The 21,121-nt window shown below is 39.6% G+C and overlaps 1 protein-coding gene across 4 annotated transcripts in view; it reads right to left on the bottom strand.

Annotated features, from left to right (window-relative positions):
- MGC69353 (uncharacterized protein mgc69353) overlaps positions 1-21,121 on the bottom strand; it is a 33,078-nt gene that overhangs the window by 4,355 nt on the left and 7,602 nt on the right. For all 4 annotated transcript variants that reach the window (XM_031890307.1, XM_031890308.1, XM_031890306.1 and 1 more), the window contains 5 exon segments: positions 7,681-7,843; positions 6,990-7,139; positions 4,040-4,200; positions 1,461-1,637; positions 861-1,002 (listed from right to left, as the gene is read on the bottom strand). In XM_031890307.1, coding sequence (XP_031746167.1) covers positions 861-1,002; positions 1,461-1,637; positions 4,040-4,200; positions 6,990-7,139; positions 7,681-7,843 — 793 coding nt within the window.

Here is a 21,121-nt window from a genome sequence, read left to right as displayed (position 1 = left end):
ATTCAGTGTCATAGGCTGCCCAATAAACTTCTAGCTGGTTAGCATTTAAAGTGTTTGGTCTGTCCCACCACACAAAGTACAACAAAAGAGATGGACAAATGGTGCCCTGTGTAATGTATGTGTAATAGAAAAAATGGTCAGTTCTATATAAGAGCTGAGTATCTTTTCGCCAGCAGAGCTCCAAATTACAGGGCACGAACTGAAGCAAACAAATGGAAGACCCAATGACAGTGACAGAGTATAATTCTTTACTATTTAGCATACAGAGTATAATTCTTATGAAAGCAAGTCTACTTCAAAATGACCAAAATGCTGTGGTTATTAGGTGTCCGAGTCAGTCTAATATAGCAGGTAAAAGACCTAACTCTACATATACAGAATAATAAATAGAGTAAAGGGTCATTCCATTCTAATTCTAAATGCATTAACATGTTTTATATGTGGCCAGTCCCATATAGATCAAAAGTGGCCTAATTTGTAAGACATTAATAGCAAGGGACTTCTTACTATGCAATTGCACAAGTGTCACAAAGAGAGTTATAAAGAAAATGTTGTCATTAGACATTCATTCATTAGATAGCATTCATTTATTACATTGCATATCTAAATTGCACATAGCAGATTTTTAAATCTTGCTTAAAGGTGGTATTTTATGCAAAAAATAACATAATTTTCAGATAAAGGCAGCTATAGCATTACCAGTGGAGGAGAGGGTTGCAAAATATTTTCTGGGTTTGCTAAAGCTATAGTGAATTAGTGCAAAGGAAACGTTATGCACACCAAGGAGGAATGTTTCACATTGTTCATATTTTTTTTTGATTAATGACCTTTATTTCATTCCCCCAAACAAATTTAATTACCTTTAATATGAGGATACTTCATCAGGATGAGAAGCCCATAACCCAATGTACTACTTGTAGATTCCTGCCCTGCAAAAAATATGTCCAAACTACATGAGAGAAGATTCTGTACATTATATTCAGTGTGTGCCTTCTTTCTTTCCTATTTAAAACAAAAAAAATGAGCACATAAGAAATATGGCTTCCTTACTAATGATTGTAACTCACATTAAACCTTTATTAGCTTAATTAGAATATCTTTTAGTTACTGCACTCTAGGTTATTAATTTATCTATAGCTGAAACAAATTACAGAATAAATATTGTTATCAAATTAATATTCTATTGAATATTTGTTATTGCCGCACATTGGGCTTTATTTGCTAACAGCAGATGCAGTAATTGGCACAAAAAAACATGCAATTTATATTAGAGTATCACTTCATTTATCATTAGAATTTTGCTTCGCAACGTGTACAAAATTTTGTGATGCTGGAATCCTGAAAAGAAAATGTTCACTGTAGCCTGAAGTTTGCAGCTTATTTTTTATCTTTGCAACTTGCCCACTCATCTATATGAATTCCCCCTATTATCTTTAGAAAAGTGAAGTATTTAGGAATACCTGCTCCATCTTGAGGAGAAAGGCATCAATATAATCTTGTGGAGCAGAGGGGTCCAGCGTTTTCCCATGTTCTTGTACAATTTCCTCCACATAACGCAACTGTGCCTTGTAATTTTCAGTTAGCTTGTGGTGAGGCCCAGGTAAGATGTTCAGTAGTTTGGGAATGAAATTGTATACCTGTAACATACACGGTCTCATGTTGGTTTTCAGAAAATTGATACTAGCTTGCAACATCTCACTAAACTGCTGCCCTATGGTTGTTGCTTAATTAAACCTACAAGTAACCACCAATAAAGTGGATTCATGCAGATCACAGTATGTTGGTTCTACAGAAAGGACAAAGCAGAAGGGTTCAACAGCAAAAAAAATCTAGGTTTCTTTGTTAAACTGAAGGCAAGGAAAATAATAAGGTTACCAGAAAACAGATGAACAGTGGTCTAAGGGGTTATGCAGGGGGTTATTTGAGCACTGAACTCCACTGGACTCCAGTAGCTGTTTGAGGGAATTAAATATGTTCTCATAAGAAGAGGTGAGTACTGTAAATCCTCAGTTATAATGTATAATTTTGTATACTGTTCCTGTATCATACTTATACATAGTCATACTTGATTGCTCCTGACCTACTGTGCACTTTCAGTTAAGTTATTAATTGTTCTAAGTTATTAGAACAATTCTGGTTTTTCTAACTGCTGTTTCTGCAAACTAGTGGTTAGATACATAAATCTTGTTGTTACTTATTTCATCAGTCAATTAATTTTAACCATAGCAACCAGTGAAGAGACCAGTACAAGCTACCTGCTGATTTGTTGCTATAGGCAACCCAACAAAAGCAGTGTACCTATTTCCTCCTGAATGAATCAACCCCTCCTCAAATTCAACCTAGCTAAAACAAAGTCATGGTCTTCCCACCCAACCTTCCTCCCCTTTTACCATTACTATTGATGGCGTGACTATTAACCCTGCTAATTCAGCACGCTGCCTGGGGTTTATCTTTGACCAGTCTTTCTCCTACTCTAACCTCATTAATAATACTGCAAAAACCTGCTGCTTTTTCCTCCGCAATATTGCCAAGATACACCCCTTTCTTTTACAAGTAACAGCTAAAACAGTAATTCATGACATTATCCTATCAAGCTTAGATTACTGCAATCTTCTACTAACTGGCCTCCCAGACTCTCACCTCTCTCCCCTGCAATCAATCCTAAACACTGCAGCCAGGATACTCCTGCTCTCTCCAAGGGGGAACCTGTTAAACCCCACGTAATCTCTCTAGCATGGCTGCCTGTTAAGTAAAGGATAGCATACAAAATTATTTTACTAAGATTCAAAGCCCTTCACTTCTCTGCTCTCACTACATTTCTTTGCTAGTTTCCCTGTACATTCCTGGTTGTCTCCTCCGCTCCTCTTAGAGCCTTTGTCTTGTTACACCATTCGTGACCACTGCTCTCTCTCATCTTAAATGTTTTTTTATTTCACTGATCCTAACCTCTGGATCTCTATTCCTATTCCTCCAGAAGGAACACTCACTCATTCACATTGCCCTACATGCATCTGGATGAAAAAGGCTAATTACTGATTGGTTGCCATAGGTTACTGCCCAAGTGCAAATTTGATCAATCTTTATAAATGATCCCCCTTTCTTTATTTCTGTTAACAAAACTCATCAATAATGAACATCATCATCTATCTCCAATCAAACATAAAAATGTACTTCTTCAATATTAATCTAGTAGTATTAATGGTAGTTTGTTGGGCGTATCCTTAATGGAGAAGGATCTAGGGGTTTTTGTAGATAACAAGTTGTCTAATTCCAGGCAGTGTCATTCTGTGGCTACTAAAGCAAATAAAGTGCTGTCTTGTATAAAAAAGGGCATTGACTCAAGGGATGAAAACATAATTTTACCTCTTTATAGGTCCCTGGTAAGGCCTCACCTTGAGTATGCAGTGCAGTTTTGGGCTCCAGTCCTTAAGAGGGATATTAATGAGCTGGAGAGAGTGCAGAGATGTGCAACTAAACTGGTTAAGGGGATGGAAGATTTAAACTGAGGTTAGACTGTCGAGGTTGGGGTTGTTTTCTCTGGAAAAAAAGGCGCTTGCGAGGGGACATGATTACTCTGTACAAGTACATTAGAGGGGATTATAGGCAGATAGGGTATGTTCTTTTTTCCCATAAAAATAAATCAACGCACCAGAAGCCACCCCTTTAGATTAGAGGAACGGAGCTTCCATTTGAAGCAGCGTAGGGGGTTTTTCACGGTGAGGGCAGTGAGGTTGTGGAATGCCCTTCCTAGTGATGTGGTAATGGCAGATTTGGTTAATGCCTTTAAGAGGGGCCTGGATGAGTTCTTGAACAAACATAGTATCCAAGGCTTTTGCGATACTAATATCTACAGTTAGTATTAGTGGTTGTATATATAGTTTATGTATGTGAGTGTATAGATTGGTAGGTGTGGGTTGTGTGTGCTGGGTTTACTTGGATGTGTTGAACTTGATGGACTCTGGTCTTTTTTCAACCTATGTAACTATGTATGTAACTATGTAATCTAAATGAACACAATTATGTATTTAGAGAACTCTACCTGAACCCAAATATTGTCCACTCGTCGTAGATTCTCAGCAATGAGGTCCAGCAAAATCTGAAGCTTCTGGTCAGTATAATCAAAGCGTTTTCCAAAGACTACTGAGCAAATGACATTTGAGACAGAGCGACGAATGATAAAGGCCGGACTGAAGAAAGATCCTTAAAAACGAAAAATTTAATTATTTTTACTTTGAAAATGGTAAATATATATATATATATATATATATATATATATATATATATATATATATAATGAAAGATATATGGCAACTGGCACTCACATTAAAAAGGATATAGTATGCCTGGGTGCAGTGTCAAACAAATATACACATGCAAACATATGAGCCGCACTCGCAGGACTTAGTGTGGAACAAAAAAAGAAAATTTATTATAGCATATAGCTAACGTTTCGGCTGCTTCCACAGCCTTTTTCAAAGTGCAAATCAGACAAACAATCCCCTTGATAAACCCGAAGTGGCGCCAAAAACAGACTGATGACGTCACTCCCCGATAGTCAAAGCCACACCCCCCTCTGTATACAGTAACAACAAAAGTGACACGTGTAGAAAACGAGCATAAAAATACCTACAACAAACAAAAACCAATTGCTCATTGAGGCCCCTAGGGGCCTCCCACTGTAATAATTTATTTAAATGACCTCCTCTTGACCGTCTAGGTATATGCTCAATAGGCATACACCTAAATGCTGCTGGATTGTTTGGCATCAGCCCAATGTTTAGCTACGGCCTGTTGGGCTATATCCTGCTTTTTATCCTTATCCTTCTCTTTACTTTTGCGGGCCCGTTTTGGATCTAGAGCCGCCCAGGGTCGGACTGGGCCGCCGGGACACCGGGAAAAATCCCGGTGGGCCCCGGCCCTAGTGGGCCCCAGCGGCCCAGTCTGACCTTTGCCGGCGGTCCCCGCTACTGACTGTTCCTCCCCGACGCGTTCAATTTATACGCGCTCGGGGAGGACGTCAGGCGGGGGCCCTTCGGGGGGGTTAGGGGACGCGGCTGGGGCACCTGCAGGGCCCCTGGGGCGGGAGCCCCGGTGGGCCCTGCACCCCCCAGTCCGACCCTGGAGCCGCCCATATGCTTGCCCTGTGCATGCGTTTTTTCAACTGTCTAATAGTTTTTCCACAGTACGATAACCCACACGGGCACTTTATAATATAAATGACCATAGTAGTAGTACAGGTCATTCAATGTTTGACTTCATATTTTTTGCCAGTATGTGGGTGAAGAATATATGTGCCTAATATTAAGCAATTTTTTATGTATTAACACTATATACCATTGGATTGGTTAACTATATATGATTTGCACTGTGATAGCATTGGATAATCAGTCTATGCAAAGTATGACGTCACTGGAGTTTCTTAATTTCTTGTATTATTTAAGTTTGTATTTTTCACTTGCACAATGTCCTTGATAAAGGTCCCAGGACCGAAATGTTGGAACGCACGGTGAATGAATACATTGAAGAATTGCTGTGAAATGGTGTGCTGGTCCTGTTTATAGGTATATATATATATATATATATATATTATAAATGAAAGAAGTAATTTACTTTAATTCAACTGAGATATAGTAGCTTTAAAGGAGAACTAAACCCTAAAAACAAATATGGTTAGATATGTCATATTTTATATATTTAATACAACATCCTTAAGTTTCAGCATCTCTAGAACAGCAATCATTCAAGCCCTCACAGGAGCTCAGCTCCCCATGTTGGAAGTGTCAGTGACACTGCACATGTTCAGTGTGCTCTTGGCAGCTGTTGAGAAGCTAAGCTTAGGGCTCACCTCAAATTATTAAAGGAGAAAGAAAGGTAAAAACTAAGTAAGCTTTATCAGAAAGGTCTATGTAAATACAGCCATAAGCACTCACAGAAACGCTGCACTGACTTCTCTGTGAAAAGATGTCTTGTGTCTGTAATTCATGTGCCAGAGACATGCAGCTCTCTGCTGTCTCCTCTCTCCTGCTCCCCCCTCCCACAAGAATGCTAATAACTCACCCCCCCCCCTCTTGGGAATGTGGATCTGAGCCAATCAGCAGGAAGCTGACTCATAGTCTTACTAACTGAGCATGTTCACTTGGTCTGGGTGTCTGTGCAGGAGTGAGGCATTATGGGAACTTTCTTTCTACACAGCTCAGCGTTTTTTCTTCCTGTCTGGCTTCTGATTATCTGAACAGGTGAAATATGGGGAGACTTAAGGGCACTATTGAGACAACTGAAGGTATGCCTGCAGCTTGTGATTAACTCTTTATTAGCCTTTCCTTCTCCTTTAAGCATAAAATAAGGCTGGCCTGTCATATAAACTGATGCCAGAGGGAAGATGATAAAATCTGTACCAAACAGCACTGATTTCTGAACTGCCATGTAATGTGAATTTGAATTAATTAAATTAAATATTACTCAGTCTTGTATCATGAAGTTTATATTCTGTATATACAGTAATGATTAGCCCCTAATCTCAGGTGACAGGTAACTGACAGCAGCCCAGAGCATGTGGTTTAAATCAATAAAAAAGAAGATGTAGAGCTACTTGGGCATCTTCAGAGACACTGATATAAAGGCAATAAAGTTAAATACATAAACATACATGTAGAAAAGTCATAAAATTAGATAATGAAAGTTTGAGTATCTGTTATACATTGCTTTCATATAGCCAGCCCATTGCTAGCTTCTGGTATTTACTTTGAATCATGCTAGTGGTTATATCAGATTACTGAAGTGTAGGGGGATTTTACTGGTACCTGGATGCAAGTGCAAGAGCACTAGGAGGCTAAAAGGATGGTCCTTTGTTATATATAAGCAGATTATTTTTCCCACTGAGACTTACTTTTTGTCCAGTATGTGCTCTCTCCATCATCACAAAATGATCCTTGCTTGTCTAGCTGCCATCTACACAATCAGCTTAAATGTGGTAAGGTTTCTGTACTCACCTTGTGTCTCATGGAACGCCTCCAACAAAAAATGAATCTCCTCCTGAATACGTTCTTCAATACTCCTTTTTCCCATTCCAAAATTTCTCAGGGTGGTAAGTGAAAAACGCCTCAGCTCTTTCCATCGTTCTCCATTACTAAAAGCAATACCTGTAAAACATAAATAGCAAATCAAAAGGGGGAAACCAGTATGAAATATTCTTCATTAAAAATAAAAAGAAAGTGTTTTTCTTATTTTTTTTTTTTTTTTGAGAATTCAAAGAGGTTGGTGATCCACTTGACTGTTCTTTTCTCATTAAAGCTCTCTAGCCCAGGTAACCACACTATGGGGCTGGCCCCTAAGTATTTACAGGTGTAAGGGAGTGGCAGCCTAAAGGCCAGTTAGGGTGAAATATGGGGTAAATGCATATGTGATACCCTAAACACTCTCACTAACAAAGCTAGGTGAATGTTATAAACATTTTCTAAATCTGTTATTTACTAAGGGGACCTAAACAAACATTGGAACTCAAAGTGAGGCTTGAAGAAATGAGGTTTAGAAACCACCTCTCTGTATATGTATGTAAAAGAATAAACATGCAGGTCTATGTTTATTGCTTACCCAGCCCAGTAACAACATCTCACAAGAACAGCTCTGATAAATGACAGCCTAGTAATATAACTACATGACTTACATTAAACCCCTACTAACCATATCCCTGAGTGGTCAGATTTACTATGGGGACTTCTGCTCGGCCACTGAACTTTTCTGCATTGTCCACCAGAGCCTCTTTCACAGCTTCGTATCCACACAGCACCACCGCTGGCATAGATCCCATATATAAAGTATATACAGGACCATACTTTTTATTGAACTGAAGGAAAAGAAAAACTGGTTAGATAGAATTTTTAAATGAAAAACAAAAAGTAAAAAGAGAATTTAAAAAATGTATATTGCACCTCAGGTTATCAATGCTGCAGTGTGGACAGTCAGAGAATATAAAGACTCTCTCCAAAGTACTAGATACATTGAGTGGCTCTACCTCAGAGACATACGTCCCTCATTGGTACTTACTGAATGTTTCTGACTGAGACAGTTCACCAAACTGATGGATGTCAATAATGTATTATGATACCATGTATTGCAGACCCATGTCCACATAACCTAAAATGTGTTTGGAGATATCAGGTATAAGTAACCAAACAGTTGTGGATGAATATTCATACTGGGGACAAGGATAATGTGGAGGGCAGAGCCTTCCATATTGTGGGAGCAGTATGAGATTCAAATGATTTACAAAATGCCAAGTCAATGGGAAGGTGAAATAACTTATGCTTAACATGTTTTTAGCTCTGCCACTATGTTACCACTGTTCTCTATAGAAAAAAATGTACCATTTAGATATCCTTTCTCCTGGGTTGCACAGACCAGAAATTATCCAATCAGGCTGTTCAAAACTCCCTTTTAATTTTCTATTATTTACGTATAGTGATGGGCGAAATAACTTGTTAGCCAAGGATTTATTGAGAATTCCTGCATTTCGCCATTGGCAGAATGTTTCACAAAAGAGGCAACCAAAATTCAGCGCGCAACAAAAAATTGTCACCCGTGCCCAAAGAAATTATCGCACGCAGCAAAAAAATGACATGCACAACAATTTTTTTTTGTTGCAAAACATTTCACGCGACAGATTCGCTCATCACTATTTTTATGTACTGTAGTGAATAAAGACCTTTTTCCAAAGTCCAAAGGAGGAGTAGATGTACTGTAGATGGCAATAGGTGGATTTATGACATTTCCTGGTAATGTTTATTCCCCAGTAAAACAGAACACAATTTTGCACGAAAATTGTACAGAAAAAGTTTGCTCTCCCCTTGTATTCTGTAATAATAATACAGTACCTTTTATACCAACTAAGATATAATTCATTCTCATGGGGGCAAAACAATCCTCTTGCGTTTAATTAATACTCAAATGATTTTTTAGTAGACTTAAAACATTGAGACCCAATTTTGGAAAACCGTAGGTCCTGAGCATTCTGGACAACAGATCCCATACCAGTATTACTTTTTAAGATCCTAAAGACTGCCTTGCATCTGCTTTGAGGCTTTGGTTGGTAGTGATTGGGGCTTAATAATGACCCATTCACTCAACACTGTTATGTAAAGGAGATACACCTATTTTTAATAACTGGTATATGTTTAGAAGGATCCTTATAGCTGGGAGAGCAAAATGAAACAGTCTAATAGAAAAGGCATGCAAGGACACAGGGAGAGACAAAAAACAAGGCTTTGGCAAGGTAGAGACAGATAGTGATATCAGCATAAAGGTTGAAGATCAGGGCTAGCAATGGCATAAAGAGAGAAAATTCACAGTACAGGCAAAGGTCATTGCTGGTAGTAAACAGAAGCAAAAAATGCTAGAAAGGCTAGAAAGTTGTGATGAACCAGCTGATATTTACACTTTGCTTACTGAAGTAGTTAGCTGCGTGTATGAATGATGATATTACATGTATGGCAAAAGCAAAGAGGAGAGAAGAAAAAGCATCAAGAAAGGAAAGAATGTAAATAACTCATAGTTTGGCCAGAACCATTTCTTAGAAGAATTTGGCTAAGGGCAGGGGTACACAGGGAGATTAGTCATGCCCCTGTTGTTGTGGGCGACTAATCTCCCTGCATTCCACCGGCTAGAATGTAAATTGCCGGTGGGATGGTATACGCGGCGCCGCGATTTGACAAAGTCACCGAAGTTGTCTTGAGAGGAACATTTGGCAACTTGAGCAAATCGTGGCCCCCGCGACAATGGAGATTTGTTTCGGCACGACTAATCTCCCCATGTGTCACGCCCTTACCCACATGGAAGCAATGTTTTATTTGATGAAGCACTAGGAGAGCAAATACTCATATGAGATTTCTCAACTTTTAATGTGGTTAAAAACTTAAGTAATGAATCAACTATTGAGGAGAATGAGTCTGATATGATAAAGAGTATAAAATAAATTAATTCCAGATAAATGATATATCGCTAGAAACTGATCAAGAAAGTTTAAATATATTAAAAATGATTTAGTATGTGAAAATGTTGGTTATGATATAAATATAAAATTGATAGATATAACATTTGTGAAGTTATGTATTGGATTCTGATGAAAAAGAGATTTTAAGGAATTCCGTCTTACTGCCGAGATGAATTATTTCAATGCCTATGTAGATGTACAAAATTCATCAGAAAGCCTTTAAAAATATTTTGCAGTACAAGAAATTGAAAATAAGGATAATGTAGTACAGGATGGGATCCCTTATCCGGAAACCCGTTATCCAGAAAGTTCCGAATTACAGAAAGGCCATCTCCCATAGACTCCATTATAAGCAAATAATTCTAATTTTTACATTGTACTTGATCCCAACTAAGATATAATTAAACCTTATTGGGGCAAAACAATATTTAAATGATTTTTAACAGACAAGTTATGGAGATCCAAATTACAGAGAGATCTCTTATCTGGAAAACCCCAGGTCCCAAGCATTCTGGATAACAGATCCCATACCTGTAGAAGGGGGGTTAAAGGAGAAGGAAAGGCAAAGTCGCTTGGGGGTGCCAAAATGCGCCGGTCGTGGGGTCCCGGTAAAACGAAGGAGGATGCGCTTCCTACAGGTACCCCAGGTTGGTGCTTTTTTCTCCTAACAGGGGCACCAGCCCGGGGTACAAGGTAAGTGATTAAAGTCACTTGGGGGTGCCTAACATTTTGGCACCCCCAAGTGACTTAGCCTTTCCTTGTCCTTTAATTCTGATGAATTTGCAATGGCAGGAAAATGCATCTAGATTTCAGTACACAAGAGTATGAAATTGCTGAACTGGAACAATGTGCAATAGACTGTGGTTCAATGAAATTGAATTAAGGGAATATGGGGCAGGAGGAAAGACAGTTAGTACAGTAATGCACAGTGACTTCAAACAAAATGTAGGTTTTCAACCACTGATACCACCTGGTAGCGCCATTGTTTTGTATAAAAAAGTGGTAAAGCAAGATCTGGCAAAGGTAAAATATGAAACATAAGGAGAATATAAGTAAAAGACAAAAAAGGCCTTTTTTTTAAAAAATAACAAATATGCATATCAAATATGCATAAAGAAAGCAGACAAAGGCGGGAAGGTGGTGGTATTATATTGACATGGTAGAAGAGATTCTTAAGAATACTAATACATGAGTGTCTGAACAAAAACCCTTTGGAATCCTATAAAAGGGAAATAAGGGATATGTTAATTTTACGAAAGGAAATGTGATGTATTGGAGGAGTTATAAATGAGGTTAGAAAAAGCAAGATTCTGTTGAAGCAATGAGAAAAGTGGAGAAATTAAAGGGAAAGAAAGATAAAGCAGAAGTAAAAAGGAGAAAAGATAGAAAAGAAAACAATTGGATAAGCTGTATTATGGAATATGGAATGCAGTTTGGAGTGGTTAAAAAAAATTATAAAGAATTGGAGCATTTTTTTTTTTTTTTTTTTAATTGAAAATGATAATTGTATAACAGTTTCGTCACTGTTGTGTAGTATTACATTTGGTACATCAATAAACTGTTCATTTGTTAACTATACATATTTGTTATGTTTCATTCTTTAAATGGGGAAAGGGGCGTGGGGGGTGGGGAGGAAGGGAAAAGGTAAGGGAGGGGGGTGAGGGGTGGGCAAGTCGGGATCTTGCTTTTTCAGGGTCCCGGCTTGCTGGGGAGTGAAAGGTGGATAACAAAACTTGGAACGGTGGGGAAAAAACTGGTGTTATAACAAAACATTATATCAGATTGATCCTGTTGGGAAGCTTCTGTATTCTTCTCACCGAGATCCGGGTGCTACCTATAGGTTTTCTTCACTCATATGTCTCTTGGGACTTTTCAGTAGATTTCCCCCAACATACAAATTTCCTTCTATCTTGTATGAGAAGTGAGGGCATGGTTCAGCTAAGGGAGGTAGAATATTGTAGCCATGGAGCCCATATTTTTTGAAACCGTTCTTGCCTATCTGTGAGAATACTATACTGGTTAATTTTTCGTTAACTAGTATCCAGTTAATCTTATTTTTTAATTGTGGTATGGGCAAAAGTGGGGATTTCCACGCTTTGGCTATAGTTAATTTGGCTGCTGTGAAGATTTGATTTATTAACGTTCTTGCGTTTTTGTTTATGTTGGGGATTTTCTTTCCCAATAGTGCATGTTCTGGCGATTTGGGTAAATTTATACCTGTAACAGAATATATCATTTGGTATACTCTGGTCCAGAATCTCTGCACTCTAGGACATTGCCACCATATATGGTAAACCGTGCCTTCACTTCCGCATTTTCTAAAACATTGTGGGTCACATTGGTTGTTAATTTTATGGAGTCTGGATGGGACCAAGTACCAGCGTAGCAGAACCTTGTAACCTGCCTCGAGCAGGGAGGTATTAATTGAGTTATGTGCAGTTTGATCCCATATTAAAAACCAGTCTTTTTCCTCTAATGTTTGACCCAGGTCCCTTTCCCAGGCTCTTACGTAGGGTAAGGTTGGTGGGAGGCTGGTCTCCAATAAGAGACTGTATAGCTTGAAAGTACTCCTTTTGAATAAGGATATTTTGTGCATATGATTTCCAGGTATGTGGAAGGTGGTACCTGTTTGCCTTTAAATTTAGATTTCAGGTAATGTTGCACCTGCATGAACCTGAAAAGTTCTCCTGGGGGAGGGGAGTATAGTTGTTGGAATCTGTCCCAGTTCAGGGGGCCAGAAATTCCGTACATGTATCTCAATACAGTTAAACCTTTGGCCTCCCACCATTGGAAAGATACCTTGTTCAGTCCTGGCTGGAACTCGGGGTTTCCAATTATCGGGACTGCTGGGTAATGGGGAGAGAATAGTTTCGCTTTGTGTTTTACCTTATCCCAGACACCTAATATATGTTCTAACATGGGGGTTAAACCATCTGGTCTATGAACATAAGGTGTCCATAGGGTTGCTATTAGCTTTACCGGGTGGATAAGCGTTTCCTCCATGGTAACCCATTTTGGAGGAGGGTTAGCATACATCAAGGGGATGGATGCTAATTGGGCTGCCTGGAAATATTTCCCCATATTTGGGGCTCCTAAACCTCCCTTTTGTCTTGGTGCAAGCACTGTCGCTTTGGAAACCCTGGGAGGTTTAAAGTTCCATATAAATTTCATTACCTAGCTTTTCAAGGTCTGCATTTGGTATAGGAATTGGTAGAGTTCTGAAATAGTATAGTACTTGCGGTAAGATGACCATTTTAACTGCATGTATTCGGCCGATCCAGGAAATGTCCTGCTTCGACCATTTCTCTAAGTCTTCGGCTACCTTTTTCCATAGGGGGGGGGTAGTTAGTCTTATAAAGGTCTCGTATATTTGGAGTTATTTTGACCCCTAGGTATTTTAAATATGTTGATTGCCATTGAAAGTCAAAATTCAATTTAAGAAGCTTAATTTGTGAAGAAGGGAGATTAATGTTCATTGCACTGGTTTTGTTATAGTTTATCTTGAGCCCTGAAAGTCCTGTAAATTTGTTAAATGTATCTATCAGATTAGGTAGAGTAGTTAATGGTCTAGTTATTAGCATAAGAATATCGTCCGCAAAGAGACATAGTTTGTGGTGGGTTGAGTTTACGTTTAGCCCCGTTATATTTATATTGTTTCGGATTTGTGCAGCCAGTGGTTCCAGGGCCAAGATAAACAGTATTGGAGATAGGGGGCATCCTTGCCTTGTGCCTCCTGATAGTTGAAAGGGATCTGTAAAGTATGGGCCCCATCTGACATATGCCTGAGGGTTATTGTATAGAGCTTTAATAACGTGTCGAAATTTCTGTTAAAGCCCCATCTCTCTAAAATGTAGTGTAGGTATGGCCATGACACTGAGTCGAAGGCTTTACTTAGATCAATAGATAAGAGTAGCCCAGGTATAGCCTTAGATTGTATTGTATGTATAAAGGTTAAGGCCCTTCTTATGTTATCCGATGCTTGGCATTTGGGGACAAAGCCTACTTGGTCGCTATCAATTATAGTGGGTAAAAAGGTGTTTAGGCGTTCGGCTAGGATTTTTGATAAAATTTTTACGTCTATATTCATTATTGAAATTGGCCTGTAATTGGCACATTGTAATGGGTCTGTGTCTGGTTTAGGTATAGGAGTGATCTGGGCTAGGAGGGAGTCTCTCCCCCAGGATCCTCCATCCATAATTTCGTTTAGAGTATTCGTTAAGTAGGGAATTAATATTTTGGCATATTTTTTGTAGTATAAGGCTGTAAAGCCATCTGGGCCCGGTGCTGATATTTGATATTTTTAATTGTTTTATCGCCTTCTGTACTTCCTCTTGGGTCATTATACTTTCTAATAAATTGGACTGGGTATCCGTTAGGCATGGAAGGCCTGCTGATTCTAGGAATTTGTCTGCTTTTACCTTGGAAAACTGTGTGCTTGTGGAGAATAAAGCTTTGTAGAATTTATTAAACTCTTCTATGATTTTACTTGGGTTCCCTGAGACCTCTCCCTGAGAAGTTCTAATTTTATTTAAGGCTGTGTTGGGTGTTGGTGGTTTTTTTAATTGTTTAGCTAGCATTGTGGTAGGTTTATTGCTTAGTGAATAATATTTTTGAGATCTCCATTGCAATGTGGAGGCTGCTTTAGCTGTTAAATGTAAATCTAATTCAGTCCTTAATTTGGTCAGTTGCGCTCTCAGTAATGGGGTGGAGGTCTCTTTGTTTTGTTTCTCTAAGTCTTCCAGTTTAGCTTGCATTTGAGCTGTTTGCTGATTAGCTTGTTTGATCTTATGGGAGATGACATTTATTATATGACCTCTTAATACTGCTTTGTGTGCTTCCCATAAACTAACCTTGGAGTTGACACTATTCTCGTTTTCTTTGAAGTATTGTTCAAGATGATTTTGTATAGCTTCTTGGGTTTGCGGGATTTTTAAGAATGTGTCGTTGAGTCTCCATTTCCTAGTTGTAGGTGTATGGTGAAGATCTCTTAGGGTTAGGGAGAGTGGTGAGTGGTCTGACCATACTGTTGTATGTATTTTGGACGATATAATGTTTGGTAATAGAATTTGTTGTGCCCAGATATGATCTATGCGGGAATATGTTAGGTGCGGGTTAGAGTAGAAGGTGTAGTCTTTTTTCTTAGGGTTCATCTCCCTCCATATGTCTACAAGTTGCATGGAGGATAATGTTTTCTTTAGAAGGGATAAGTTCTTATGTGTGGGTGGATTATTTTGTTGGGGCGATTTTGGGAGCTTTTCGGGTTCTGATGGGTTATATCTATCTAATGACGGGTCCATGCTTAGGTTGGAGTCGCCTGCCATGAGAACACCTTCTTTTTATTTTTGGACTGTATGGAGCAGGTCTACTAGGAATGTTACCTGATCTGTGTTTGGAGCATAATAATTTACTATGGTGATTTTTTGGTCCTGAAGGTCCCCTATTAAGATCAGGTATCTCCCTTCCTGATCTTTAATCTCGCTCCGGATTGTTAGTGGGAAACCCTTTCTGACACATATTGCTATTCCTTTTGTCTTATTTGGGCCATTTGCAGTGTAGAAATTGGGAAAGAAGGGAGAGAGGAATTTAGGGATCGCTGTGTTTGAAAAGTGGGTTTCCTGTAACAATAGGACATCAGCTCTAGTTGAGTGGTAATATTTGAATGCTTTAGTCCTTTTGTTAGGGGAATTAAAACCTTGTACATTGTGAGAGATGAATTTCAGTTGGGATGCCATTATCATTCATTAAACAAGAGTATTGTGACAGTGTGGAATCCATTTCTGTAGAGTAGGAGTAGTTGGAGGGTGGTTCGGCTTTCCCTTTTTAAACCATTGTTTCCCTATGGTTTCAGTGTCTATGTTAGGAGAATGTGTGGATAGAAGTACCGTTATATAACTCACGTTTTGTTGTTTGTTACGTCGGGCTATTACCTTGACTATTCGGCCTATGGTTCCCGGATCTTGGATCATTGAAGATTGGGTGTTTGAAAGGCAGAGGGTATCCAACAGGAATACAAAGAAAAGAAACATTGTTATTACATCTATACAAATCAAAAACATTTCCGGCCTAATGGCCAACTCTGAAGTTAAGCTAGAAACTTTTTAACTTTTTACAAGTCTTAGGTTAAGCTGAGGGGTGTGTAGCTTTTTCGAGGGGCAGCCATGCTGACACACCAGTGCATATGTAAGCGTATTGTCTGTCCATACTGGTTTAATGTTTCCCGTCCATTATATTATTATGTTCGATCCCATTTGTAGGTGGTGGTCTCAGGTTTCCAGGGGGGGTTTCCCTCGTTCTCGTGGTGTACGTTGGGTTTTGGACCATATAGGCGATAAGGTGACTGATTGGGAAGGACTCTGTGAAGGTGGTGGTGACTGCCTTGTTGGTTCCGAGAGATGGAGGTGTTGTAAAATTTCCATGGTGTCACCCACTGTAGATGGAGAGTATTGCTTGCCGTTGTAAAAGAAATTAAGACGTAGCGGAAAGGACCATTGGTATTTTATGTTTTTTGCCTGGAGAATAGTCAAGGCTGGCTTGAACGTACGTCGCCTTTGGATGGTTTGTGGGGCCAGATCTGTAAAGATTTGAATAGCGTGGCCCTCATGTTGTAGTGGAATCGTTTCTCTAGCCGCTTTCATGATCGCTTCTTTTGTTTGGTAGTAGTGAAATTTGGCGATAACGTCCCGTGGTTGATTTGGCTGTGCAGGTTTCCCTGGACTCTGTCCAGTTCCAATTTGGCCTGGGATAGGTGTGGTGCTAGATTAGTTAATAATGTTCCAATGTCCTTTTCCAGGTTTTTATAAGATTCTGGAAGGCCCCTTAAACGAATATTTTCCCTTCTTGAGCGATTTTCTTGGTCTTCCAGCTTTTCTTGTAGATCCATTATTTGTCTTTTCATATTGTTTATATCCAAATCGTGGCCATCCAGGACTGTAATTGCATCGTCCATCTTTTGTTCCAGGAGGTCAGTGCGTTGGCCCAGTTCCCTTATTTCTTTGGTTAACGTTTTGGTAATTTTCACTGAGGTTGCCTCCAGCTCGGTTCGTAACATATGTTTAAAGCGTGATAGCAGGTCAGATTCTTTTATTTGGTGTTGAGGGTCTGTTTGTAGTGTTGATTCTGTGTCCTGCTGGTGGGAGGGGGTCTCAGTGTCTGAGTCTGATTGCTGGGAGGGGGTGGATTCTCTTGGTTTTTGGAGGTATTCCTCAATATGTTTGCCAGATGTTGGCTGCCTGGATGTGGGCGCCTGTGTGCCCCGTGCTTTGCCCCACTTCCCCATTTTTATAATGCTGTAGTCAGAGAGGGGATATATATCAGCAGGCTTCAGGTGGGGGTTGTGATTCCTGGCTCTCTCCTATCAGGTTGCCAGGCAATGCCAATGCCGGTCTTTAGTATGACTGCTATGACTGTGTATATTTCGCTTCTTTAGTTTTGTTTTGTTTTTTAATTTATTTATTTATTTTATTTTTTTTGGTTTTTTTGGTTTTTGTTTTTTGTATAGGTAAAGTTGGGGGTATTCCCCTTGTTGGATTTTGGGCCTTTGGGCTCTTAGGCCGGAACCGAGTGGGGGTTTCTCTCTGGAGGGGAGGTGGGGTTGGCGTCACCTACAAGGTGTTGATTGTGGTCTCACCTTATATAGTTGCGGTGACTCCCGGCCCTCTCCTAAATGCCGTCAGAGCAGTGCACAGTTAGGCCGCGTTGCGCCTTGTCTCCCTCTCTGCTCGAGGTATCGGCGCGGCGCGGTAGGCCCTGTGACGTATGGGGTTTACGGAGCACTTGCTCTTATGTTTCCTGCTCCACGGCCTGAGTCGATTGAGGTCCCGGACTCCGGTCCTCTGTTCCCCGCAGGTACCTCTATGTGTTTCCACTCCTGTCCGGCGCTTAACACCCCTATGTCTGGGAAACTGCCGTTTTTAGCACCGGTGAGTTGCGGAGCTCTATGGCGATGCGGCCATTTTAGATGCTGCGCGCATGCGCCCCGAATTGGAGCATTTTAAATGTAGAGCCAACAATTTAAAGACCCCTTATCCATAAATCCCCAAGCATTCTGGATAACAGATCCCATACCTGTATTAACAAAAGCAAACACTCAGTATACTCCTTTGCCACCAATAACTTTACACTACCCACTTTGATTACCAAAATAAATATTTGTTCAGGGCCCATCATGAATCAGAAGGTAGACCAGCACCCTAATCTAGGCTTAGCACCTTACTCTAGGCCTGTGTTTCTAAATGTGATGGCTTTGGTTTTACATCATGCTTATTGTACATTACTAGTGCATTTACAATACCAGCCAAGCACACATGCAACATCTATTACTGTATTATTATTATTATGATGTCTTAAACTGGTATTTGCACTTCACATTTTTGCGAAACCAAACTGGTATGATGGTACATGCGTTATTAAAGAAGATTGGTAAAAATAATGCAGCAGTACATCCCCCAATCTAAATGTATTGGCTACTCCTGGTCCACTATAACTTTTCAGCAAACCCCACCCTGTTTGTACCAAACTACCCCTTAAAAAATGAAATTGCTGACAAGTGTGGTTACAGTTTACATTACAGTTGATAAATGGGCACTTCTGTTATTATTGTTATTATTAATATACTTTACTAATGTAGTGACCCACAAGGTTGAATTCCCTATGCCCTTTGGGAAGGAAGTACCTTCTATTAAGCCAAAGGTGTTATGACCGGTTCCCGTCTATAGTAGATAGAATAGTTTTTGAACTCCACATGTTGGAGAGCATGGCGCTAAAGGACTGATAGACAGGGGAAAGCTCTACAAAGTGACACCTGTGCAGTGGGACGTAGGAGAGATCCACCACAGGAAAACGCTGGGTGAAACACCTGTGTGTAAGAAGCCCTAACAGTGTGATTTGGGGCTTTAACACTTGTGTCTGACATGTAAATGATCCTTATGATTATGTGGTTTGTATATTAAAACATATTCAAATAACTCACAGCAGAGCTATGTCACAACATGTTCTTGTACATAAACATCCCAGCACTGACACATGGCTGTGTCTATCACACCCTGCTTAAAGAGATACCGACACCTTAAAGTAAACTGTTTTTTAAATATATCATAACATTGTCTTTGCATGTGTTTTATAATTTTGCCATAAAAGTACTATGTGATGCTTTTACATTACAAATCTAATCCTCATGCTCCTGTTCCATGAGCTACTTCTGTGTGCGCAAAACCCACAGGGCCAGAGCTAGAGAAGACAGCAGATGGATGCTAAGTCCCTATCAGCAACCATACCCCAGTTTCTCCATAGGCACATGTATCTTCTGCCTACCCCTGCTTTTGTCCCTGCAAAGGATACACTCATTCAAATCAGGAGGCCAATTTTTAGTTGTGATACAGGGACTAAACTACAGGGAATACAGGGGTTGTAACCACACTGGCATAGGCGGATTTTCAATAAGGGTAGGGGAGGCTAAGCCTCTCCAAACCTGCTTGGCACATTAAAAAAAAACCAAAAAAAAACCTCACTCCGTTACTGCACTGTACTGGAAATCTTCTGTTCCTGCAAGCCCGTTCTGCTGTGCTCGGATTGGATCTTTCCTCTTGTGGATTCTCCAATCAGAGCACAGCTTTCTTGACAGACAGTAAAATTGACCAATCAAAGCACAGATGCAGACAGGGCTCAGTAGATATTACAAACTGAAGGCAGTGCAGAAATGAAGACTGAAAAGAAGAATCTGCAGCTGTAAACTTTACCTAAGAACCAACTCTCAACTTTTGCTGCAGATTTCATCCCGCTCCCACAGGTACTATACAGTTCTAAAGGCTGAATCACTAGCTGACAATAGTGATGAGCGAATCTGTTCCGTTTCGCTTCGCCGAAAAATTCGCGAATCTTTCAAAAGAGCTGCGAAACGGCGAAAAATTTTCAAAACGGCGAAAATGCTGTGTGACAAAAAAATTTGTCGCCCGCGGCTCATATTTTGTCGCACGCCTATTGTTTCGTCGCCCGCGGCTATTGTTTCGTCGCCCGCTCTTGTTTTGTTGCGCGGCTATTATTTTGTCGCCCGGGACTATTCTTTTTTGACGCCGGCGACAATTTTTGGACGTGCGGCGAATTTTTCCGCGGCGAAATTTTTCATCCATTTCGCAAAACAATCTGCCAATGGCGAAGCGCGGAAATTCGCCGCGAATCTATGCCTGGCGAAACTTTTCGCCCATCACTAGCTGACAAATTGTTTTTTGCCTGACCTGACATCTATAATAATATATAATCTATCACCTGTCCTAACAGATGGATGGTTAGTTAACTCTTTCCCCCTGAAAAATCTCATTGTGCTTTTATATATTTGTTGTTGTTTTTTTGTCATTGTTTTGTTCATTTCTAGTTAATTACAGTGGAGCCAATGTTGTGTATCCGTGCCAGTGTTATAGTGCCAGGGCCTGAATATCTGCCATCAGTACCCACTGCTTCTCACTGCATATAATGTGCTGGTTTTGTAAATACAGACTGCGTCTCACTGTATATAATGTGCCTGGGGTGTCAGTACTCAATGCCTTTCTTGCTATAAAACTAACGTAAACACATCTAAAGGGGTGGTTCACTTTTAAGTTAACTTTTAGCATGTTATAAAATGGCCTATTCCTAGCAGCTTTGCAATTGATCTTCCTAAATAATTTTTTTTATAGTTCTTGAGTAATTTGCCTTTCTCTTCTGCCTCTTTACAGATTTCAAAAATTATTATTTTATTATTATTATTATTATTATTATTATTATTATTATTTTTTATTACTTATTTTTCCATGCAGGCCCCTTAACTATTCATATTCCCATCTCTTGTTTAAACCACTACCTGGTTGCTAGGGTAAATAAGACCCTAGCAACCAGATAGCTGCTAAATTACCAAATGGAGAGCTGCTGAACAAAAAGCTAAATAACTGAAAAACCATTAAAAATAAAAGAGGACCAATTGTAAATTGTCTCAGAATATCTCTGTCTACATTATCTATATGTCTACATTATATTAAAAGTGAATTGAAAGGTAAACTACCCCTTTAAGCTAACTGATCACAAACACAAATGTTTGCAGGTTCTCCACAGAGGTGCACGTATGAATACTTTTACATCCTAAGCATTTTAGGGTAAAAAAAAAAGCAC

Source organism: Xenopus tropicalis, chromosome 8, assembly GCF_000004195.4.
Source record: "Xenopus tropicalis strain Nigerian chromosome 8, UCB_Xtro_10.0, whole genome shotgun sequence".
Classification (NCBI taxonomy): Eukaryota; Metazoa; Chordata; class Amphibia; order Anura; family Pipidae; genus Xenopus; species Xenopus tropicalis.
This window is presented reverse-complemented; position numbering and strand designations above follow the sequence as displayed.